The sequence below is a fragment of the Danio rerio genome, chromosome 8 (assembly GCF_049306965.1).
Source record: "Danio rerio strain Tuebingen ecotype United States chromosome 8, GRCz12tu, whole genome shotgun sequence".
Classification (NCBI taxonomy): domain Eukaryota; kingdom Metazoa; phylum Chordata; class Actinopteri; order Cypriniformes; family Danionidae; genus Danio; species Danio rerio.
Window position 1 is genome coordinate 27,357,517 of NC_133183.1, and position 19,272 is coordinate 27,376,788.

At 37.9% G+C, this 19,272-nt stretch overlaps 1 protein-coding gene across 7 annotated transcripts in view; it reads right to left on the reverse strand.

Annotated features, from left to right (window-relative positions):
* Window positions 1-19,272, reverse strand: part of prex1 (phosphatidylinositol-3,4,5-trisphosphate-dependent Rac exchange factor 1) — a 161,155-nt gene that overhangs the window by 36,000 nt on the left and 105,883 nt on the right. For all 7 annotated transcript variants that reach the window (XM_073910421.1, XM_073910422.1, XM_073910420.1 and 4 more), the window contains 9 exons: window positions 16,827-16,927; window positions 15,533-15,636; window positions 13,424-13,473; window positions 12,426-12,501; window positions 12,195-12,267; window positions 10,086-10,228; window positions 7,693-7,785; window positions 2,983-3,131; window positions 2,614-2,699 (listed from right to left, as the gene is read on the reverse strand). In XM_073910421.1, coding sequence (XP_073766522.1) covers window positions 2,614-2,699; window positions 2,983-3,131; window positions 7,693-7,785; window positions 10,086-10,228; window positions 12,195-12,267; window positions 12,426-12,501; window positions 13,424-13,473; window positions 15,533-15,636; window positions 16,827-16,927 — 875 coding nt within the window. The remainder of the gene's footprint in view (window positions 1-2,613; window positions 2,700-2,982; window positions 3,132-7,692; window positions 7,786-10,085; window positions 10,229-12,194; window positions 12,268-12,425; window positions 12,502-13,423; window positions 13,474-15,532; window positions 15,637-16,826; window positions 16,928-19,272) is intronic.

The following is a 19,272-nucleotide window of genomic DNA, read 5'->3' on the forward strand; positions in this document are numbered from 1 at the left end:
GCAGTGGTTTCCACAATTTCAAGTTTTACACGCAGCACTGCCCATAAATGTCAGTTCCAAAGCAGTGGATCAATCAGAAGAACTTGGTGGGGCAAGCGGTGCAAGCTTCTGTTTACAGTAGAAGCTGACATGACAACTGTTTTATCTGAGGCAACATGGCAGAGGAGCCAATTCTTTAAAAACTGGTCCCAAGCACTGCATACTGTGGTTTTACTCACAAAGACACGTTCTGTGAGAATGGTCCCTTATTTTGTCAAGCTCAACATCACTTTTATAAGACAACCTCACACAAGTAGAATAAGCAGGAAAACAAACAAATGAAAAGGATGTGGGTCACAACCATGATTAGATCGTAATTCATCTGGTTTGGTAAAACACAGTGATGTGTTAATACCTTGTTTTGGTGCAATTTGTTGTCATTGGTGGTAGGTAGATCTACTACTAATGACGTACACTCTAATGAGAGCCAAAAAACATGTATTAGCAAAGTTTTTTACAGTCAACAGAATGTGGGCAGAATCAAAACAAAGTGTAATGAAAAATTATATTTACATCTTATTACACTAATATGTTTTACGTTTAAAACGCACAAGTTTCAGTACGGTTAAGCCATCCGTCCACACTACGCCAGAGTTTTCAAGTGCCGAAAACAGAGCTTTTTTAAAACGCTGAAGAGGCCATTTTCATTTTAAAACGCTGCTGCTCCGTGTTAGTGGGGAAAATGAAGACATCAGAAAACGGAGGCAGGGCTGTAGACATTCGCCTATGATTAGGGCTTTTTCCTCAATATTAAGTCGCCTTAACACACATTTCAGTCCTGCATCCTCTCCTTGTAAGTTGTGGAAAATATACTCCCGAGGATATGTCGGGTTAATTTTCAAAGGGAACTGTGTAATTTATAACCTTATTCACAATACCCAGGTTACACTTGTTTCACTTTCTAACAAAAAAAATAGTATAAGGAACTGCCTATTTTAATTTTGATATAAGCAACTTTACAGACACCAAAAATGTTGAGGCGTCGTGTAGCTGCATATTTATATGACCATTATCTTCACTGTATGCGTATTTATAACAAAACGGAGCCTATAACATAACTGCCTGCCTTCATTTTCATTGAAAATACGAAACATACCCTGTTTCTTTTGATGAATATCAGATTTAATGATCAATAATAACCATTATAAAAGTATAATAATATAGGAAATAAAGGCAAGCAATCAGTCAAATGTGCAGAATCAGTGTATGTGGTAACATAAATTAATATATTAACTTTGCACTCAGCCAATACAAGCTATGGGAGAACAAGTAATAGAATCAAAAGACCAGTCGGAGAATATGCAGTTAGATATGGACAAACAGATGAATTAAATATCAGGTATAACAAATATAGTGAGATTAGATCCTTGATGAACAGTCCGACGTGCACAGCTCTCATATGGATAGATTTGCTCAAAGCACACTGCATTGCATGCCAAAGTGTGTGTGTGTGTGGTCACGTGATGTGTGTTTTCAGTGGTGTAGTGTGGATGGAGAGTTGTTCAGAAACACTGGATGATGGATCATTTTTAATTTTAAAATGCTGTTTAACTAAAACTAAAATGTATTATAAACAGGGCATAAATCCAAACCAGTTTTGTGACCGATGTGATGTTGCATCAGTCCATCAAAGTTTGTTGTGCTTCAATAAATTTTAAATGCAATGTGGGTTTCTGCTTCTTTACTGCCCATGATTCTTTAATATCTACTGATGCTTTTATTCTTTACAGCGTGTAAAGTTTCTTTAGACTATAATAATCATATTTGAAACTAACAAAATAGTTATTTTACGAACTGTTCACTGAAATCATCTTTGAATAACCAATCATTCGATAACATTTAGTTTAGCTTTTTATAATGCATGTACTTACAGTTACCTGTCCTGATATGTCAGCTCAATGAAAAATGAAAGATAATAAATCTCATTATGCCTATGATGAGAGAGTGTGCAACAACAAAAAAATTTCGAGAGCCAAAAAAATAGCAGAGATGTATAGATTTGAATTGCATGATTTCGATGTCTTGCAGCAACAAAAAGATTTAAAATACAGGAAGAACATATAATTACTATATATATATATTAACGTGAAAATTTCACCTATTCTCACTTCTGCCTTTAATAGAGCACTTATTCTGGAATTTACACCCCCTGTATTCAGGGGCACTTGCAGTGATGAAAGCTCCCATAATGACAGATCATAAATCTCAGCTTTTGTCTAAGTGCCCTGAAGATGAGCTAACCGCTTTCACTTCAAAAGCTACTAGAATGTGCTTTTTTTCCAATCCAGAAACATGTGCAAGGACGCTGAGTTTGGGTTCAGTTGTTGAAGAGCTCCAGATGCCGATCACATGACCACGGCAGCCTGGTGTCACGAATTTGCTTCATTTGAAGGCTTTTTATAGTACATAACCATCTGTCTTGCAGGTTAGGAGGGAATGTGATACTTTCCTTATTTCAGAATGACGTGTGTGATTTTTTACGAAGAGAAAAAAAAGCTGAATGGGTCTGGCCATAATTATTTATGAACTTGATGATGTGCGGGTGTTTTTAGCTCATAAACAATGAGAACTCACCTTTCTTCACTGCATGAATGTGAGGTGGACAAGAACCAGAGAGAACAAACGGAAGGGTGCCATGAACATCTGGGATCTTTACAATCCTATTAGACACACAAACACACACACACAAGAACACAATATGCATTTTTTCCTCTCTGTGCTGTTAAGCAGAATATTTCTTTTCAGTGATATCTTTATTAGGGACACATTAAACTGTCTACATCAAAAACAATAAGTGCCCACAGCTGTTTAAACATTAATGCATTCTCTTTTGAAAGCAATGTTTTGTAGTGCAACTATAATACCAGTAGTGTCCATTTACACTGTACGTGGTTACATTTAACAGGTCTGTGTATCTGATTTCTTCCATGAACTTGGACTCACTCTTTGTTCTTGGTGGCCACCAGCAGTCTGAGTGAGCGGCGTATACAGAAAGACTGGTTGATCATGGTCTCCACTTCAGAAAAGGGCCTCAGGAACACCAGGTCCTCATTAATGGAGTAGATCTTTCTCCCCGGCTGCAGGCCTGCCATCTGCGCAAAAGGCAAAACATGGAAATGAACGGAATAAACATCAAGAATCCAGCTGACAAAAATCAACAACGAGAGGAAAGCAAATGAGGATGTCATTCATAACACTTTTCGTTGCTGTGCGTGAGCTTGGGGAAAAGAGATAAGTGATATGTTAATGAGGATTATTGGATGAATTGAGAGAAAACGCACCTTTATGGCAAGAGAGCTTTATATAGCTTAAAAGCTTTATAAGATGTAATCTGGACTTTCAGATCACCGGGCAGTTCATTTGATGGTGTGATTAAAAATGTGTGATTGTAAGGAAGAAAGGAAGGCAAGAATGAAGGAGCTATAGAAAAACAAGAGAAGAGGAAAAAAGAATAAAAAAGATTAATAAGATGAAAGATGGAAAAATAAAAAAGAAGGAAACAGCACAAAGAAAAGGAACAAAAAAGAAAAAAGAAAGGTAGGAATTAAGGAACTAAAAGTTTGGAATGAAAGAACAAAACACTTAAAGTTGACAGGATGGTAATGATGAAACAAGGGAGGAAAAAAGTGAAGAAGTTAGAAAATGAGAGGAAGCATGCGAGGAAGGAAGATCATGACGAAGGAAGTGAGGGAAGAATGTGAGTAAGAAAGTGAGAGAGGAAGGAAGAAAGGAAGGATGAACTTAAGGAAGAACATAAGGAAGTGAATAAGGAAGGAAGTGAGGGAGAAGCAAAGTGAAAAGTGAGTAAGGAAATGAGGAAAAAAGGAAAGAAATGAGGGAGGGAGGAAGGAAGAGTGGAAGAAAGGAAGGAGCATGTGAGGAAGGAAGGAAGGAAGTATGGAAGAAAGGACGGAAGAAAGGAAGGAAGCAAGTGAGGAAGGAAGGAAGGAAGGAAGGAGCAAAGGAAGGAAGAAAATTAGGGAGGAAGGAAGGACAATAGAAAGAAGGGAAGCACATGAGAAAGAAAGGAACAAAAGAACCACATGAAGAAGGAAGAAAGGAAAGAAGAAGGACGCGAGGAAGGAAGTGGAAGAAGAAAGTGAGGAAATAAGAAAGAAAATTAGAAAGAAAGGAAAGAAAGTAGGAAATGAGAGAGTAAGGTAGGAAAAAAGGAAGAAAGCATGTGAGAGAGAAAAGAAGTGAGGGAAGAAGAAAGAGAAAGAAAAAAGGAAGGAAGTAGGGAGAGAAGAATGGAAAAAGGAGGGAGAAAGAAGGGAAGGAAAGAAAGAAAGGAAGCATGTGAGTAAGGAAGGAAGGGAGGAAGGAAGGAAGGAAAGAAAAAAGGAAGGAAGCACATGAGGAGGGAAGTGGGTGAGGAAGAAAGTGAGAAAGGAAGGAAGGTAGAAAGGAAGGAAGGAAGGAAGGAAGGAAGGAAGGAAGGAAGGATGTGAGGAAGAAAAGAAGCAAAAGCATATAAGGAAAGCGCAAAAGACCTCATAAAAGACAGGAAAAAAGAAATAAATAAAAGTGGGAAGGAAGAAAAGAAAGGAGGATGAAAGCAGGAAAAGAATAAATGAAAGGTTATCGAAAGAAAAAAAACCTACACATTTGTAACAGAACTTTGTTAGCTGTAAGAAAGGAAGGAATAGAGGGATCAGCGAATAAATTTAAGCAAAAAGAAGGAAAGAGAGCATGAAAACAAGACAGAAAGGGCAAGTTTTGAAGAAGAAGAGAAGTGTGAGGACTCTGTGGAGAATATGATGGGACATGCTTAATTGCTTGTCCCACATCTCCAGAGAGCAGAGCTGTGAAGACCAAGGCAGTGGAATGAATTAAGCAAGCGTGTCCTGAACCCGACACGTCAGCTCATGACTGCAGATCTGAGCGTCCCGTGATGCAAATGTGTCAGGACACACAGCGGTTCTACTCATCTACTACAATAATCAACCAATACAATCACACTCCAGTCTTCTGCAGATGGTCCATTGAGCAGAAGTGTGACATTTTAACGTGGACAGAATGTCTCGTGTCAGGTCTAACACACACCAAGGGGATAAAACAAGTGGTGGTTTGGAACTTAACTATAAATATCTACCAATCTTTATCTATAAATATCTGGCAGAGCTGTACAGATCATGAACACAAATAACCCTCTGCACTCAAAATAACGCATCCAAGCTGAAGAGTCCTCCTCTAAATGATAGATAATGATCATCATTTATTCCCCAAGGGAAGACAAATCAGATTAGATCAGCACTGCACATCCAACTCAAGACCTGGTAAACAATCTCAGCTAGACTAGACACCAACAACAGACTTTCAGAGCTTGGCCTTCAACTGAGGTTTAAGATAGGTGACTATTTTATAAGAGAACTCCACACTGTAGACAAAAATAAATGGACATCTATCAGTTTGTATTACAGTGGAGCGTGGCAGAATTCAGGGATGCAGCACTTGCTCTATTTACTATATTCATATACACACTGGCCAATTTTTTAGGTACATCTTGCTAATACCCGATTGTAGATCTTTTGCCTTCAGATCTCCGTTGTTCCACAAGATGGTAGAAATATTCCTCAGTAGTTTTGTCTCATGATAGAATTACAGATTTGCTGGCTACTCATGCATGATGGGTGTTCTGTTGATTTGTCCTACCTCCCATTCAAAAAGTAGATAGCACAATTCAATAACACAATATGCTACCCGACAGATTTTGCTACCTGTTTAAATTTTAATGTAGATTAGTGTGATATGAAGCTTTAATATTGCTCTTACCTACCTAATCCCTAACCCAAACTATTCAAACACAGTGTTGGTAGCACTGTAATATGACGGGTAGGATAGGGGAATTTCCCATTCCAGCTCAACCCAAAAGTCCTCTATTGGATTCAGATCTGGTGACCTTGGAAGCTTGGAGAAGTTCAATAAACCAGTTTGAGCTGTTTAAAGCTGTATCATGGAGGGCTGTTCTGGAAGTTGTCATCACATAAGTTGCACTGTAGTCATAGGAGGATCGAGATCTACAAAGTGCGTCAAGAAAGACTACCTGACTCCAATAAAGAGGGAGACGGGAGGGGGGGGCAAGCGTGCTTTGGTCCGGTTCAAGGCAGCTGTACACAGTGCGAGTATGCACTAATATGTTCATTCTTTATCCAGTGGCAACAACAAGCCATTTTCACCCACTGAACTGCCACTCACTGGATATCTTATAATTTAACACCCGTCTATGTAAATCCTATAGACCAGTGGTTCTCAAACTTTTTTCACCAAGTACCACCTCAGAAAAAAATTGTCTCTCCAAGTACCACCATATAAACGATATTGAAATACAGTAGCGTAGTAGGCCTAATTAAGCGAATACAGCTTTGCACAGATTAATTCATATTATTATGAAATTGTATTATTTGCAGCAACTTTAAACATTATATATAGTTTGAACATTAACACTGTACTGTGCTTACAGGTAAAAAAAAAGATTAAATAAAATGTCAACATTTAAATTCTGATGTGCTTTTAAAAGTTAATTATCAGCGATTCCTCCGTGTACCACTAGAAGGAAGCCTGCGTACCACTAGTGGTACATGTACCACAGTTTGAGAACCAATGCTATAGACATTTATCCTGAAAAATCCAACAGAGCAGTAATTTCTGAAATACTCTAGAACAGGGGTGTCAAACGTACAACCCGCGGGCCGGATTAGGCCCGCAAACTAATTTAATACGGCCTGCGACATGATTCTGTGAGCTGAAAATTTTCAATAAAATTTACTGCTGTTTCATTGTGTCCACTGTGTGCGCGATTTGTCACTCATACAGAAATTCTCACGTGCTCTGCAGACCCACTAAGACGCGATTTTTTTGCAATAATGTTTAATTTTGTTCATTTATTTTTTAGATTTATTTCTCATTTGCTGCATATTTTATTAATTTAATGCTGCTAAAATATTATATACTTTATACAAATCTAAAATGTTTTGACAATACTGTAAATGTCATTCTAATAGAGAGAGAGAGAGAGAGAGAGAGAGAGAGAGAGAGAGAGAGAGAGAGCACCCTTTACCTGTCAGTGGGTGCACATGTCTCCTAAATAGCATAAAAGTAAGAGAAATAGTGGATTTCCATTATTTCAACAGCCTTTTTAAAATAACTTTAACAAATTAAAAAGAAAAGGTGTATAACAGTGTCATCATAAATAAAAATCAAGTTAAAAATCACATTATTTTTTGTTTGTTGCATGTAGTTGACCATTAATGTACTGTGGGGAAAAAAGGTGTTTTTCAATCAGGCTACCGCTGCAAGTATATTTTCAACCTGTGGGAAGCCCTGCACACTGAGGTTATCTCACGAGGAACTGTAACTATTTTACGTTTTGTCAGTTTAGTGGCTATTTCGTAGGAGTTCGGTCATATGAAAATGTACCATTTGAAAAAGAAGGCATGGTACCACCGCCACATATTTTTTGTAAAATAAGCGCAATCTAAAGGCCTTTGCCTTTCATATAAGCCATTTCTGATACCAAATGATCAACTAGAAGTCAAGTTATTATTTGTTGTTTGTTGGTTTTTTCACGTAGTGTATGTATGTACATGTAATGTTGTTTGTGAGTCTGATTGAGGCACAGAAACCTGAAGAACTTGAGGAAAGACATCATACCTCTGCATATGATCCTCTGCTCACACTCTTCACTATAATGGCCTTGTTCTTCTCTTCAATCTCAAACCCATAGTCCTCTTCTTCAGGATGGATCTGTGCACGGACAACAGAAACACTATCTCAGCGTCAGGGTCAGTACTGGCAATAAAGCTTGCATATATAATGGCTTCCTTTATGCAACTAAGAAAAAAAAAGTGTTACTTCCAGAATATAAATTGTGATTTAGCAGTTCAGTGCCACGCTGAGAGAGCAACAGCGTTCGTGCAAAAGTGTGAACACGCTACACATCCTTTAGTCCAAAAGGTGTAAAGGCTGGTCTTCTAAAAATAACTAAACGTTAATCTACACACATATGCCACGGATGCAGGTTATTAGGCCTGCTCAGTTGCTGAAGACACAGAGAAAGGATGGTAATTTCCAGATTATAACAAGTACATAATCCTCACTTTCTCCACAGCAACTCATGTAACATGCTTTTATGAGCTTTTATTATTAAAGAGCTAAATCAAAATATATTTACAAGTCCTGTGAATGTTTGACTTTGTTTCTTTGTATCCATCATGGCTTGTTTTCTCTCTAAAATTGCAGTAGTGTGACGTGCAAGAGCAGGGTAAATCGAGAAGCTCTTAGCCTCTGATAAGAGAGGGGAAAGAGCACCATTTTTATGCGTTGGATGGTCTGGAGGAGGATTCTGTGAGTCTATAAGCAACGAAAGAGTATTTTGTAAAGGTCAGGGTAATTACTGATGGATGAGAAGGGTCTAATTGGCACAGAGGAGAAAAAAATCAATATGTGGCATGAGTGTATATAGACGTACGTGTGTGTGTCTAAAATACTAAAATATAGGTGACTGTGTTTTACAAATGCAAAACACTTTAAGTATGAAATTGTGTTTTTTTTCTCTAATTTCCATTTCCAAAACTATATTTGATCCTAAGATCAGCTGTTTAAACTTGTTCTGAATCAGGTTTCTTTTATACATGTGAGGTTACAAGCTAGAGGCTTGCACAGGAAAATTTTTTTAGTCCTGCTCCCGCAAGGTTTTTTTTCCACATCTGACTGCTCCTTCTGTATATTCAGCATTTGTTTACCCGCTGCCCGCTTAAAAAAATGTTCTGCCCGACCCAATTGTTTCCACTAAATTTAGAATTGGGTACTACCAAAAGAGATAACAGACAAAACTGCAGGTTGCGCAGTTATTGTAGTTTTGTAGGCTACATGTCAGTTTTGTTTGCCCCTTTGTAATGAGACATGAGTGCTGCCTTAAACCTGAGGTTCTAGTCTTGTGCTAAAGGGTAAAACTTTAAGGTATTAATCACATCTCACAAATTTTTTTCCATTTGCATCTATGGCGCATGAAAAAGACTCCCATACATCAGACTTGCCTGATGAGGGTTTCCTTAAAGTAAACTGACTGTTTTCTAATGCAAGCTGATGGACAGCGCATCTTCACTTTTCTCTGCCAGGTTGGTAAAGCCCGCTCTGAGGACTGTTATGCAGATTATGCACACACAGACTGTGTTGAAAAAAAAGCAAAAAGCACTGGTCATATGTTCAACATGTGTAACTGGTGATATTGGTGCTCAATAAGAATGAGGAAATCATAGATATGCTATTCTGAAATACTGTCGGGACTCAGGAATGCTATTGTGTTGGCCCACCCGCTTCTGTTCAAATTACATTGGAGTTCCTGATTGGGAAATTTATTCCACCGCCTCAAGCATTTAAGCATTAAATCTACAAAATTCTATAATGTTGTAAGCTTAAAACACTTTTATAAAATTCATTCATTAAAAAAAAAAATATCTACAGATTCTTATCTGACCTTGAATATCATGATTAAAAGAAAAATACTACCATGTAATTGCAATTATGTGGAGTAGATATTTACATTTTGAATTTTTATATTCATTATTTGCCTATTTCCCTTTTAAAAAGTCAACACTGTGTGATGTCATCATTTATACATTGAAGTATTCATAAAAATTCTGTCTGTTCAAAGTCAAGTGTTGCTACCCATTAATAAAAATAATACATTTAATAAAACACTTATTTATTTACAGTAACAAAGAATCCTTTTTCTACTGAAAGATGACATAATGGGATTCTATTAATGGCCATTATGGGATTCAACGAACCATAAAATTGACATGAACTGTCAAGTCAAGAAAGACACAAATGAATTAAAGCTACATTTGAAATAAAAATGATAGAAAAAGTCTTTATTTCTCTATTTATTGCACAGCCATGATGCTGTTATCAGAAAAGCTACAGCATTTTGAAAGAAGTTCGTCATGCTACTGAAAATATGGCTAAGTTAGTAGCATTGTTAGCTTATTATACCCCAACACAGCTCTGCATGGGGTGAAACCCCTACTGTGTGCATGTCTCACCACTAAAGATTTGGCAAGGATGTTCTCGATGAGTTTGAAGTCGCTGCGAAGCTGTTTACTCTTGGAGCTTGTGCCCTCCGTCTCCTCATCAGCGTAGAAGCGGAAAAACTGTGACTCATCTTTAAATTCACTCTTCTCCAAAACTGCAAATGACACAAAGTCAGAATTGAATTTAGTGGTCTGAATAAAAAACACAGGCGTTCACTTTCATAAACAGGTAAAACAAAACTCAGAGATCATATCTGATGATGACAAAATGATTTGACAGTGTGGAAAGGACCGATTGCATCACCCTTCAGTTCATGTCAAAACAACTCGTGATGTCTGCAGGACTGATGCTTTGGCAAATCTAAGCTGAAGGATGGAGGAAAAGGGTTTAATGGAGGTATGTTGTGTGTGAATGTGCTGTTTTTCCCTCTCAGGAAGACGGTGATAATGTGTGTGTGTTTTCAGGAACTATGCAAGGACTGGCTGTTCCGTCTGTGAATTCCAAGCAAAATATTGTGGAGGACTGTTTTGGAAGTTGAGATCGGACATGACCACAAAACACTTCTAAAACTCTGACAGGAGGCATGTGTCTATAAGCACATGCATTTCATCGGAAAAAAAGAAGTTATTTTCCATTATTGGGAATATTTCTGTTTCTTTAGAGTCTCCACATGTTGCTCCAACAGCTGTTTATATCAAAAACACTCTCGTCTTTAGCCATTCCACCCTTCATGTCTCAAATAAACAATCAAAACCACTAGCAGACCTAATCAGAATGTGATAAAAACCATCAACACAAAAGAATGCAGGAGACTAATATTGTTTTCATCAAAGATGTTGATGGCCCTGATCTATAATCCTTGAAAAACCATAGCTTCATCAGACTTTTTGTTTTATTCCTTTCCCTTTCACTTCATACACAAACCCTGCTATGGTTCAAAGCTTTGATCTAGACAACGTGTTGCAATGGCAAACTGAGAAAGTCATCAAAAACTACAAAATTTGAAGTTTATTTATTGATGATGTAAATCATTTTAAGTGCACATTTAAAGATGTTATTGTCAAATCTGCTGATGTTATATCAAAATACTAATATATATAGTTAAAGTCAAAATTATTAGCCCCCTTTGAATTTCTTTTTCTTTTTTTAAATATTTCCCAAATGTTGTTTGACAAGGAAATTTTCACAGTATGTCTGATAATATTTTTTTTCTTCTGGGGTAAAGTCTTATTATTATTATTATTATTATTTTTTTGTCTAGAATAAAAGCAGTTTTATTTTTTTTTAGGTCAAAATTATTAGCCCCTTTAAGCTATATACTTTTTCAATAGTCTACAGAACAAACCATCAATATACAATACCTTGCCTAATTACCCTTACCCCCTAGTTACCCTAATTAACCAAGTAAAGGCTTTAAATATCACTTTAAGCTGTATAAAAGTGTCTTAAAAATATCTTAACTATTAAGTTAAGAAATTGGATAAAAAATAAACAAGGGGGGCTAATAGTTCTGACTTCAACTGTATCTTCTCAGAGTGTCCAATAAAGTTCATTGTGTGCTCTGAATTTACATAGTTAAACACACAGCTTTTCATAATACACTGACAGTGTCACGCTAGAAACACTCATCCGGTGTCTGCATTTTACTCTTCAAAAGTTAAGCGAGATAATGTTTTTGGCCTCGATAAAACTCATTGATTGATCTTTCATTCCTCTAACAAGAAAGAATTGGGCAGCATGAGACCCTTTTGCTTTGCCTCAAGTAGTTTGTTTTTGTTCTAGTAAGGCTTGTGACACACCATCAAAAAAACTAAAGGCGACTAAAACTAGTCGTCTCACAATGACTCAACCAATCAGAGTGATCTCTCAATTCAACATGGTGAATGAAGTAAATTGCAAGTGATTTGAGCCAATGGATGCCAACATCACACACACATACACGCACACACACACGCACGCACGCACGCACGCACGCACACGCACACGCACACGCACACACACACACACACACACACACACACACACTCACACACACACACACACACACACACAGCATAACAAACATTCAGTGCCCTATGAAATATTTCAAGTACAGTCAACACATGGACATTGAGACTGACCGTGATGCATGAAACCAGCATTGCAGAGTCCAACACCGAGAGTCACTGCATCTTCACGACTTGCACTGTCACCCTGAAGAGAGGAAAGAAAAATGACGAACCATGTTGAATGAATTGTTTGTTTAACATTACATAACACAAAATGAACTGTTACAATATAGTGCATGCAATTATACAGTAGATCAAATAAAAGGTAAATAAGATATCTGTGTGTGTCCATCTTGATGTTACCTGTGAAACAAGCCATTCTACCAGTTTGCTAGCTGGTATGACGGATTTGAATGTTTTTAGATGATGATCTCGGTCTCTGTATATAATAAAGAAGGGTACAAATCAAATTAAGGCTTGCATGTAAACAAAAACAACATTGGACAGTGTGGTTGGCAGGAAATACATAGGTAATTTCAAGTGGCAATATGTAAAAATATAGGTTTAATCCCAGCTAATGCAGACCAATGAACTGGAAACATCTTTTATCAACTGAGATCTCCTATAACAGTAAATCCACAGATTGCAGCTTGATGGTCTGTTCTCGCAATTAGTGTAGCCTAATTAATTAGTGACCTGGACTTTAAGATAAAAAGCATCTGCTAAAGGGCAAGTAATCAACACATTCTGTGCTAATTTGTGGATCTGTATTTAACCTACTGTAACTGCAGTACAGAGGGCCCTTCCTGCTCTTTATGTGAATTTCAAAGGTGATCCGCAACAGAACAGCAATATGACTTTGCCGTTCACACATACACACACACACTCTCTCTCTGACTTGCAGCTTGTTATAATAGCTGCATCAAAGACAAACATATATTAGCATTAAAATAGCTGGAAGAAATGGATGGAATTCGATTTGATATCAAAATATTTAACTAGAACACTGAATTAGTCAAATAGAAAAAAACTTTTTTTCTGTTTAACACGCACACTATTTGAAGAGATAAAGAATCAGTATTATATAGTTGGATGCAAATATGAGTATTTGCATAGCACATCTGATACTCAACTAGTTTCCCTTTCACTTTAAATACATTTGTTTAGATTGAACATTTTTAATAAAATGGAATCTTATTTTCCACAAATATGGGAATGCTGCCAACAATTTCCAGTATAAGAAAAGGGTATTAGCAAAACATAGTCTGAAATGATCTTTAATAAAGCTTTAATGACATAAGAATTAGGCATTAATGTTGTCTTTAGGGTGTGAACTATGCTAGAGAACATGTGTTACTTACTTGACAACAGGTGTGAAGAGACTGTGGAGACGACAGTAAAGTCTCACTCCCTGTTGGACAAACATACACTTATATAAGCATTTGCACTAACAGCTGCATCTTTATGTATTTCATTTACCGCTGTGCCGTTTGCATCACTTCTTGATTGATTTGTTGACAACACTTGTTAGGTGGGCCATTTTGTACCCTGGCTTTATCAAAATGACCCATATGCACTTAACACAAGATTCAGTTGACTTTCTTTTGTAAACTAACTGGTTACAGCTGACAAAAACTTAAAGCGGTCTACACAGAAACAGAACCTCTTCAGTAAATGATCTGAATCACTCTACACACACTCTTAGAAATACAGCAACCTTTTTAATTTGGTTCCATCAGGAATCTTAAAGCTAATTCACACCGCACAGATGAAAGGCAACAAATAAACATGTTAGAGTTTTTTGGATTGGTGTGTTGTGTCTGTTGCTGTTGGAAAAAGTTTGGTTTCAGATGACTGAACATGTTCAATATGCGTTTGTTGGATTGTGGAATGGAGTAGTGTGATATGATTTTCCAACAAATGGCCACAAACGTCAACTTAATTTGACAAGGGGCTTCACGTAAATGTCTTTTAAACCCTGTGTGTTGAGGCAATGTGAATAGGACAGTACTTTTTTCATAACATTCCAATTACAACACTTAATTATTAGTTGCCGTTTGTCATTAAAGTGTGAATTGGACTTTAAAAGAGAATAATCCTTAGGGTGCTTTCACACCTAGATTTTTGTTTCAGAACCTGTCTCGTTTGCCCAGTTAGCGCGGTTCGTTTGGCATATGTGAATCCAGCAATCCCTCTCGCATCCGCGCCAAATCAATTGTTCCGAGATCGCTTGAATGAGGTGGTCTCGGCTCAATTAAAACAAACTCTAGAGCGAATCGATTGTAGTGAGAAAGCGATACAATCCAAGCTCACTTAGATCACAGTGTTTTATGGATATGTAATAGGCATACGGCTATATGAAGAGAGAATTTTGAGTAGGGCGAGAGGTCATTCTAGACATCCCAAATCTCCCGGAAGTTTCCGGAGTCTCCCGCAAATGCACAGAGATTCCAGATGCCTGCAAACTTCTGGAAATCGCGCGTCTCCCTCCCGGTCCTCAAATACGTCGCGCACCCTTCTCGCATTAGGATATATTTACTAGGGGTGTCAAAATTAATTGTTTCTTTGGTGCACCGCGATGCAGACGCGGACAATTCGGTATCGGTTCAGTAATAATCATAACCGGTTATTATGTACTGACGTCATTTATCTCCTATGCTCTCTGTCGCGAGGGAGGTGAGCGCGAGTATTTACAACACTCAGCCAACTCAGGGCCAGTTAGTGGCATAGGCACCATAGGCAAATGCTAAGGGCGCTGTATATCCAGAAGGGCGCCAGAAATGAGCGCGGTTCAGTTGGTTTTGTTTTCAATATTCTTGACACACATTCAGTTACAGACGGCAATAACTCAAAAACCTCTTACCCTAAAAAGATCTTAAGTGTGTTTCCTACAAAAAGACAAAGCTGGTTATGTTTCACTGCTGTCTTTCTTTTTTTTCGCTCCACACTACGAGCACTGCTCCGTTTAAGCCCTCGCAATATGTGTTTAGCCGGGGTAGCTCGCGCTGAGAGGAGCTCTCAGCAAGGGATCGTCGGAAAAGTGGTTATTTTTTTCGTTTTTCTGCTCCGCTCTTCGCGAGCTCTCCCTGTTGCGAGGGCTTAAGTGTGTGTGTGCGTGAGTGTGTGTGTGTGTGTGTGTGTGCGTGTGTGTTTGTTTCTTTGGTGCTGTCTATGTTTGTGTTTGAATGAGAGACAGTGTGGTGCTGTGTCTCTGTGTGTTTATACAGACAGCTTGTTATAGCCTCTCCTCTAAAATATAACACCGTATATGGAAAGCATCGTCAATGCACCGTGATGCACCGAAATATCGAATTGAACCGAATCGAAGGCATGATAATCGTAACTGAACCGAACCGTGAGACCAGTATAGGTTCACACCTCTAATATTTACTGGATACAAGATATAAAGTAAATCTTTTTTTTTAGCTTATATCTTGTATCCGGTACAAGATATGCTCTGTGGGAAATACCTTAGAAATGATGTCCTCCATTTCACTCCTGGCTTTATATGTGCCATCATCATAGCGAAAGCGGTACAACACCTGCTCGTTCTTGAACTGGTGCTTATCTGACACTATGAAGAAAAACACACACAGAGACACACCATGAGCTGAAAGTGAGCTTGTGATGCATTTTCTTAGCCTCCCTTTGCTTTCCAGGCACTGATAAACATGTAAGTGGAGATGTGTGATTAATCGAAGTGTGCACGTGCCATCGCCACACAAAAGCCTGCATGACCTCTCCTTGAATGCTGCCAGCGTATTATTGATCGGCCGCCTGAGCCCTTACACTTGGATTTATTACTCCAATGCCTCTGGTGTTTGTCAGTTTTCACTGTGTCACAATCCCCTGGCTGTAATATAAAGGTATGATGCTCCCCAAAGCACTGCATCTTATGAATAATTCAGAAGTATGCCGTTCTCAACAACATCCAGTATGTCCTGTTACTATCCAGACTGCCCATCATCTGTAGGGGTTCTCAGTGAGCGCCGGCCAACGAGACATACGTGCCAGATTTGTAGTGTAAATCTGTCGAATGGTGATTTTTAACAGTCCTCTGTTTGAATAAACAGTTAATAGATCGTGGTTCACTTGGCAAGACAGCATCGAAAAACAGCACGGACAGCATTCGTGTTTTAGAGAGAAACCAAGAAATACACAAAAGCATGTCGATGAAATATATGAGGGGTAAGTCAGGTTAAAAGAGGAAAAGACAGAAAAATAAAGACTTACTTGTAAGAATAACAGGTTTGTGTGAATCACTGACCCTTACACACCATTGGAGAGAGTGTTGAGTAACAATCAATAACTAATAAATTAAGCTAGCTCATTTAATATATGAAGAGTTCAGATGCAAAAACCTCTGAAAGCCATTTGAAATTTCCTTCAAAAATGAGCATTTTTATCAGACTTTTTTTCCTGTGTGTAGGTTCTGTAATTTCAAGTTTGTAGCAAAGAATACACTTTTTTTCCCAAGGTCTTTAAAATGAATTAACTCAACATAATCTTAGGAGTCTGAAAAAAATGCTCATTTTTTATTGAAATTTCAGACGGCACTTAACTCTTCATATACTGTATTGTTTATATATTTTTGTCGAATTAATGAATACAAGGCTTTTAATATGCAACTGATTAGTCCACAACCTGTTCATACAAGCCAGCAGCTGGTTGATTTTAGCACATTCCTTGATCAAAATATAGTACTAAAGTATATTCACATAACAGATGGATGGCCGAAATAATCACGGTAGAAGCTTCTCTCACCATGATGGATGATGCCGTTCTCCAGAAGAGCTTGACCCAGGTTGATTCCCTCCTCAGCTTTACTGATCTCTCCACTCTCCAGCAGCCATGAGACGAACTCACTGAGGACACACAGAGACAACAGTCGTATCAATCTACACACACATGCTAAAGAGGGGATTTATGGGCCACTAGTCAAAGGTACTGGGGAATTTGGATTCACTCAATCCTGCAGAGTGACTGGTGAAGACTGATAAAAGAGTTCATTGAGAACACAAATCAAGATCATACCAAGCAGGGTTGCCAGTTTTGTTTTTTAAACAAAACTAGTCAAATGGCCTGGAAAAATAATCTAGAACTGGCATAATGGCCAATCAAAACCAGCCCAGTAAAAACCTAATTCAAAATATCCCAACGCCTATTTGTAAAATTGATATTTTGCATCACTCTATACACTAAAATTTTTTTTTTTTTTTTGGTATTTAAATTGTTTTTATTAAAGGAAGAACAAAGCAAAATAATACACACAACGATTTGACAAGACTTTTTTGCTACATTTTTTTCCCATGAACAACCTCCCTCCCCTTAAAAAAATAAATAAATAAATAAAATAAATAAAATAAAATAAATAATTTTATAAATTAAAAATTTACATAGTCACAATTTTTTTAGGGCAGTGAGGATGTATTTAACATCATTGAGTTTGATTGCATTTTCCTTTAAACCATAGACAACCATAGACCTTTTAATTTCCCTATTAGTTTTAGTGTTACACTATTTTCAAAGTATGAGATCATTGGATTCCATACTGTATAAAACTTTTAGTGGATCCTCTAAGAGAGTTTATAATTTTCTCCCATTTTAAAAACCGCATCATATCACTAAATCAGAGTGAAATTAAAGGTGGTTTAGTTGATTTCCAATCAAGCAATGTTCTTCTCCAAGCCATAAGACAAACAAAGTCATAAGCGTCTTGATAATTATTCAATTCAATTCAATTCAATTCCGTGTGCCCGTGTGAAAAATATTTCTACACAGATTCCAACCATCCTGGGCGCTGCCGAGAGCCCTGGTGCCGTTGTCCTCCACGTGGGGACAAACGACACCGGGCTCCGGCAGTCGGAGATCCTGAAGAAGGACTTCAGGAGCCTGATCGAGACGGTTCGACGCACCTCGCCCGCCACGCAGATCATCGTTTCTGGGCCGCTTCCTACCTACCGCCGAGGAAATGAAAGGTTCAGTAGACTTTTAGCTTTGAATGAATGGCTAATAACATGGTGTAAAGAACAGAAATTGCTCTTTGCTAATAACTGGAATCTTTTCTGGGAGCGTCCTAGGCTCTTCCGTCCTGACGGCCTGCACCCCAGTCGAGCCGGAGCTGAACTCCTGTCGGACAACATCTCCAGACTACTTCGCACCATCTGACTAGCAGGTAAAAATTCACAAAATTCACACTATAGCCACCTAGACTCTTGTTCATCCCACTTAAACATCAGTAACGCATATCTGGCGAATCCTATAGAGACTGTGTCTGTTCCTCGTATTATTAGATTAAGAAATAAACGTACTGTGTGCTCCAGGAAAAATCTAGTAAGAATCAAACCAGAAAAACCAGTAGAAAGTGAAAATACAAATTTCGTAAAACTTGGTCTCCTAAACATCAGGTCACTTGCACCTAAAGCACTTATCATTAATGAAATAATAACAGAAAACAATCTTAATGCACTCTGTCTCACTGAAACCTGGCTGAAACAAAATGACTATATTAGCTTAAATGAAGCAACTCCTCCAGGATTCTTATATAAACATGAGGCTCGTCAAACTGGTCGTGGTGGTGGAGTTGCATCAATCTTTAGTGATTTCCTTAATATTAAACAGAGAAACGGACTTATGTTTAGCTCCTTTGAAGTATTATCGCTTAATGTTCAGCTTCCAGATACTATACAAAAACCTATGTTATCTCTCGCTTTAATCACCATATATAGACCCCCAGGACCCTATGTCAAATTTCTAAAAGAATTTTCTGATTTTATTTCTGACTTACTAGTCAAAACTGATAAAATGCTAATTGTAGGTGACTTTAACATCCACATAGATGACGCTAATGATACATTAGGGCTCGCGTTTATGGATTTAATACACTCACTTGGGATAAAGCAAAACGTTGTGGGTCCAACCCATCGCTTAAAGCATACATTAGATCTAATTCTGTCTTATGGAATCGAGGTTATTGACGTAGACATTATACCACAAAGTGATGATATTACAGATCACTACCTCTTACTATATAAGCTATGTTTACCTGAAATCAGCAAACCCGCTCCAATACTCCGCCCTAGTAGAACTATTGTTCCGTCAACTAAAGATGAATTTATAAATAACTTACCTGATCTCTCTCTATTTCGTAATGCACCCGCAAACTCAAATGATCTTGATGTAGTAACCAGCAGTATGGATGCCATCTTTA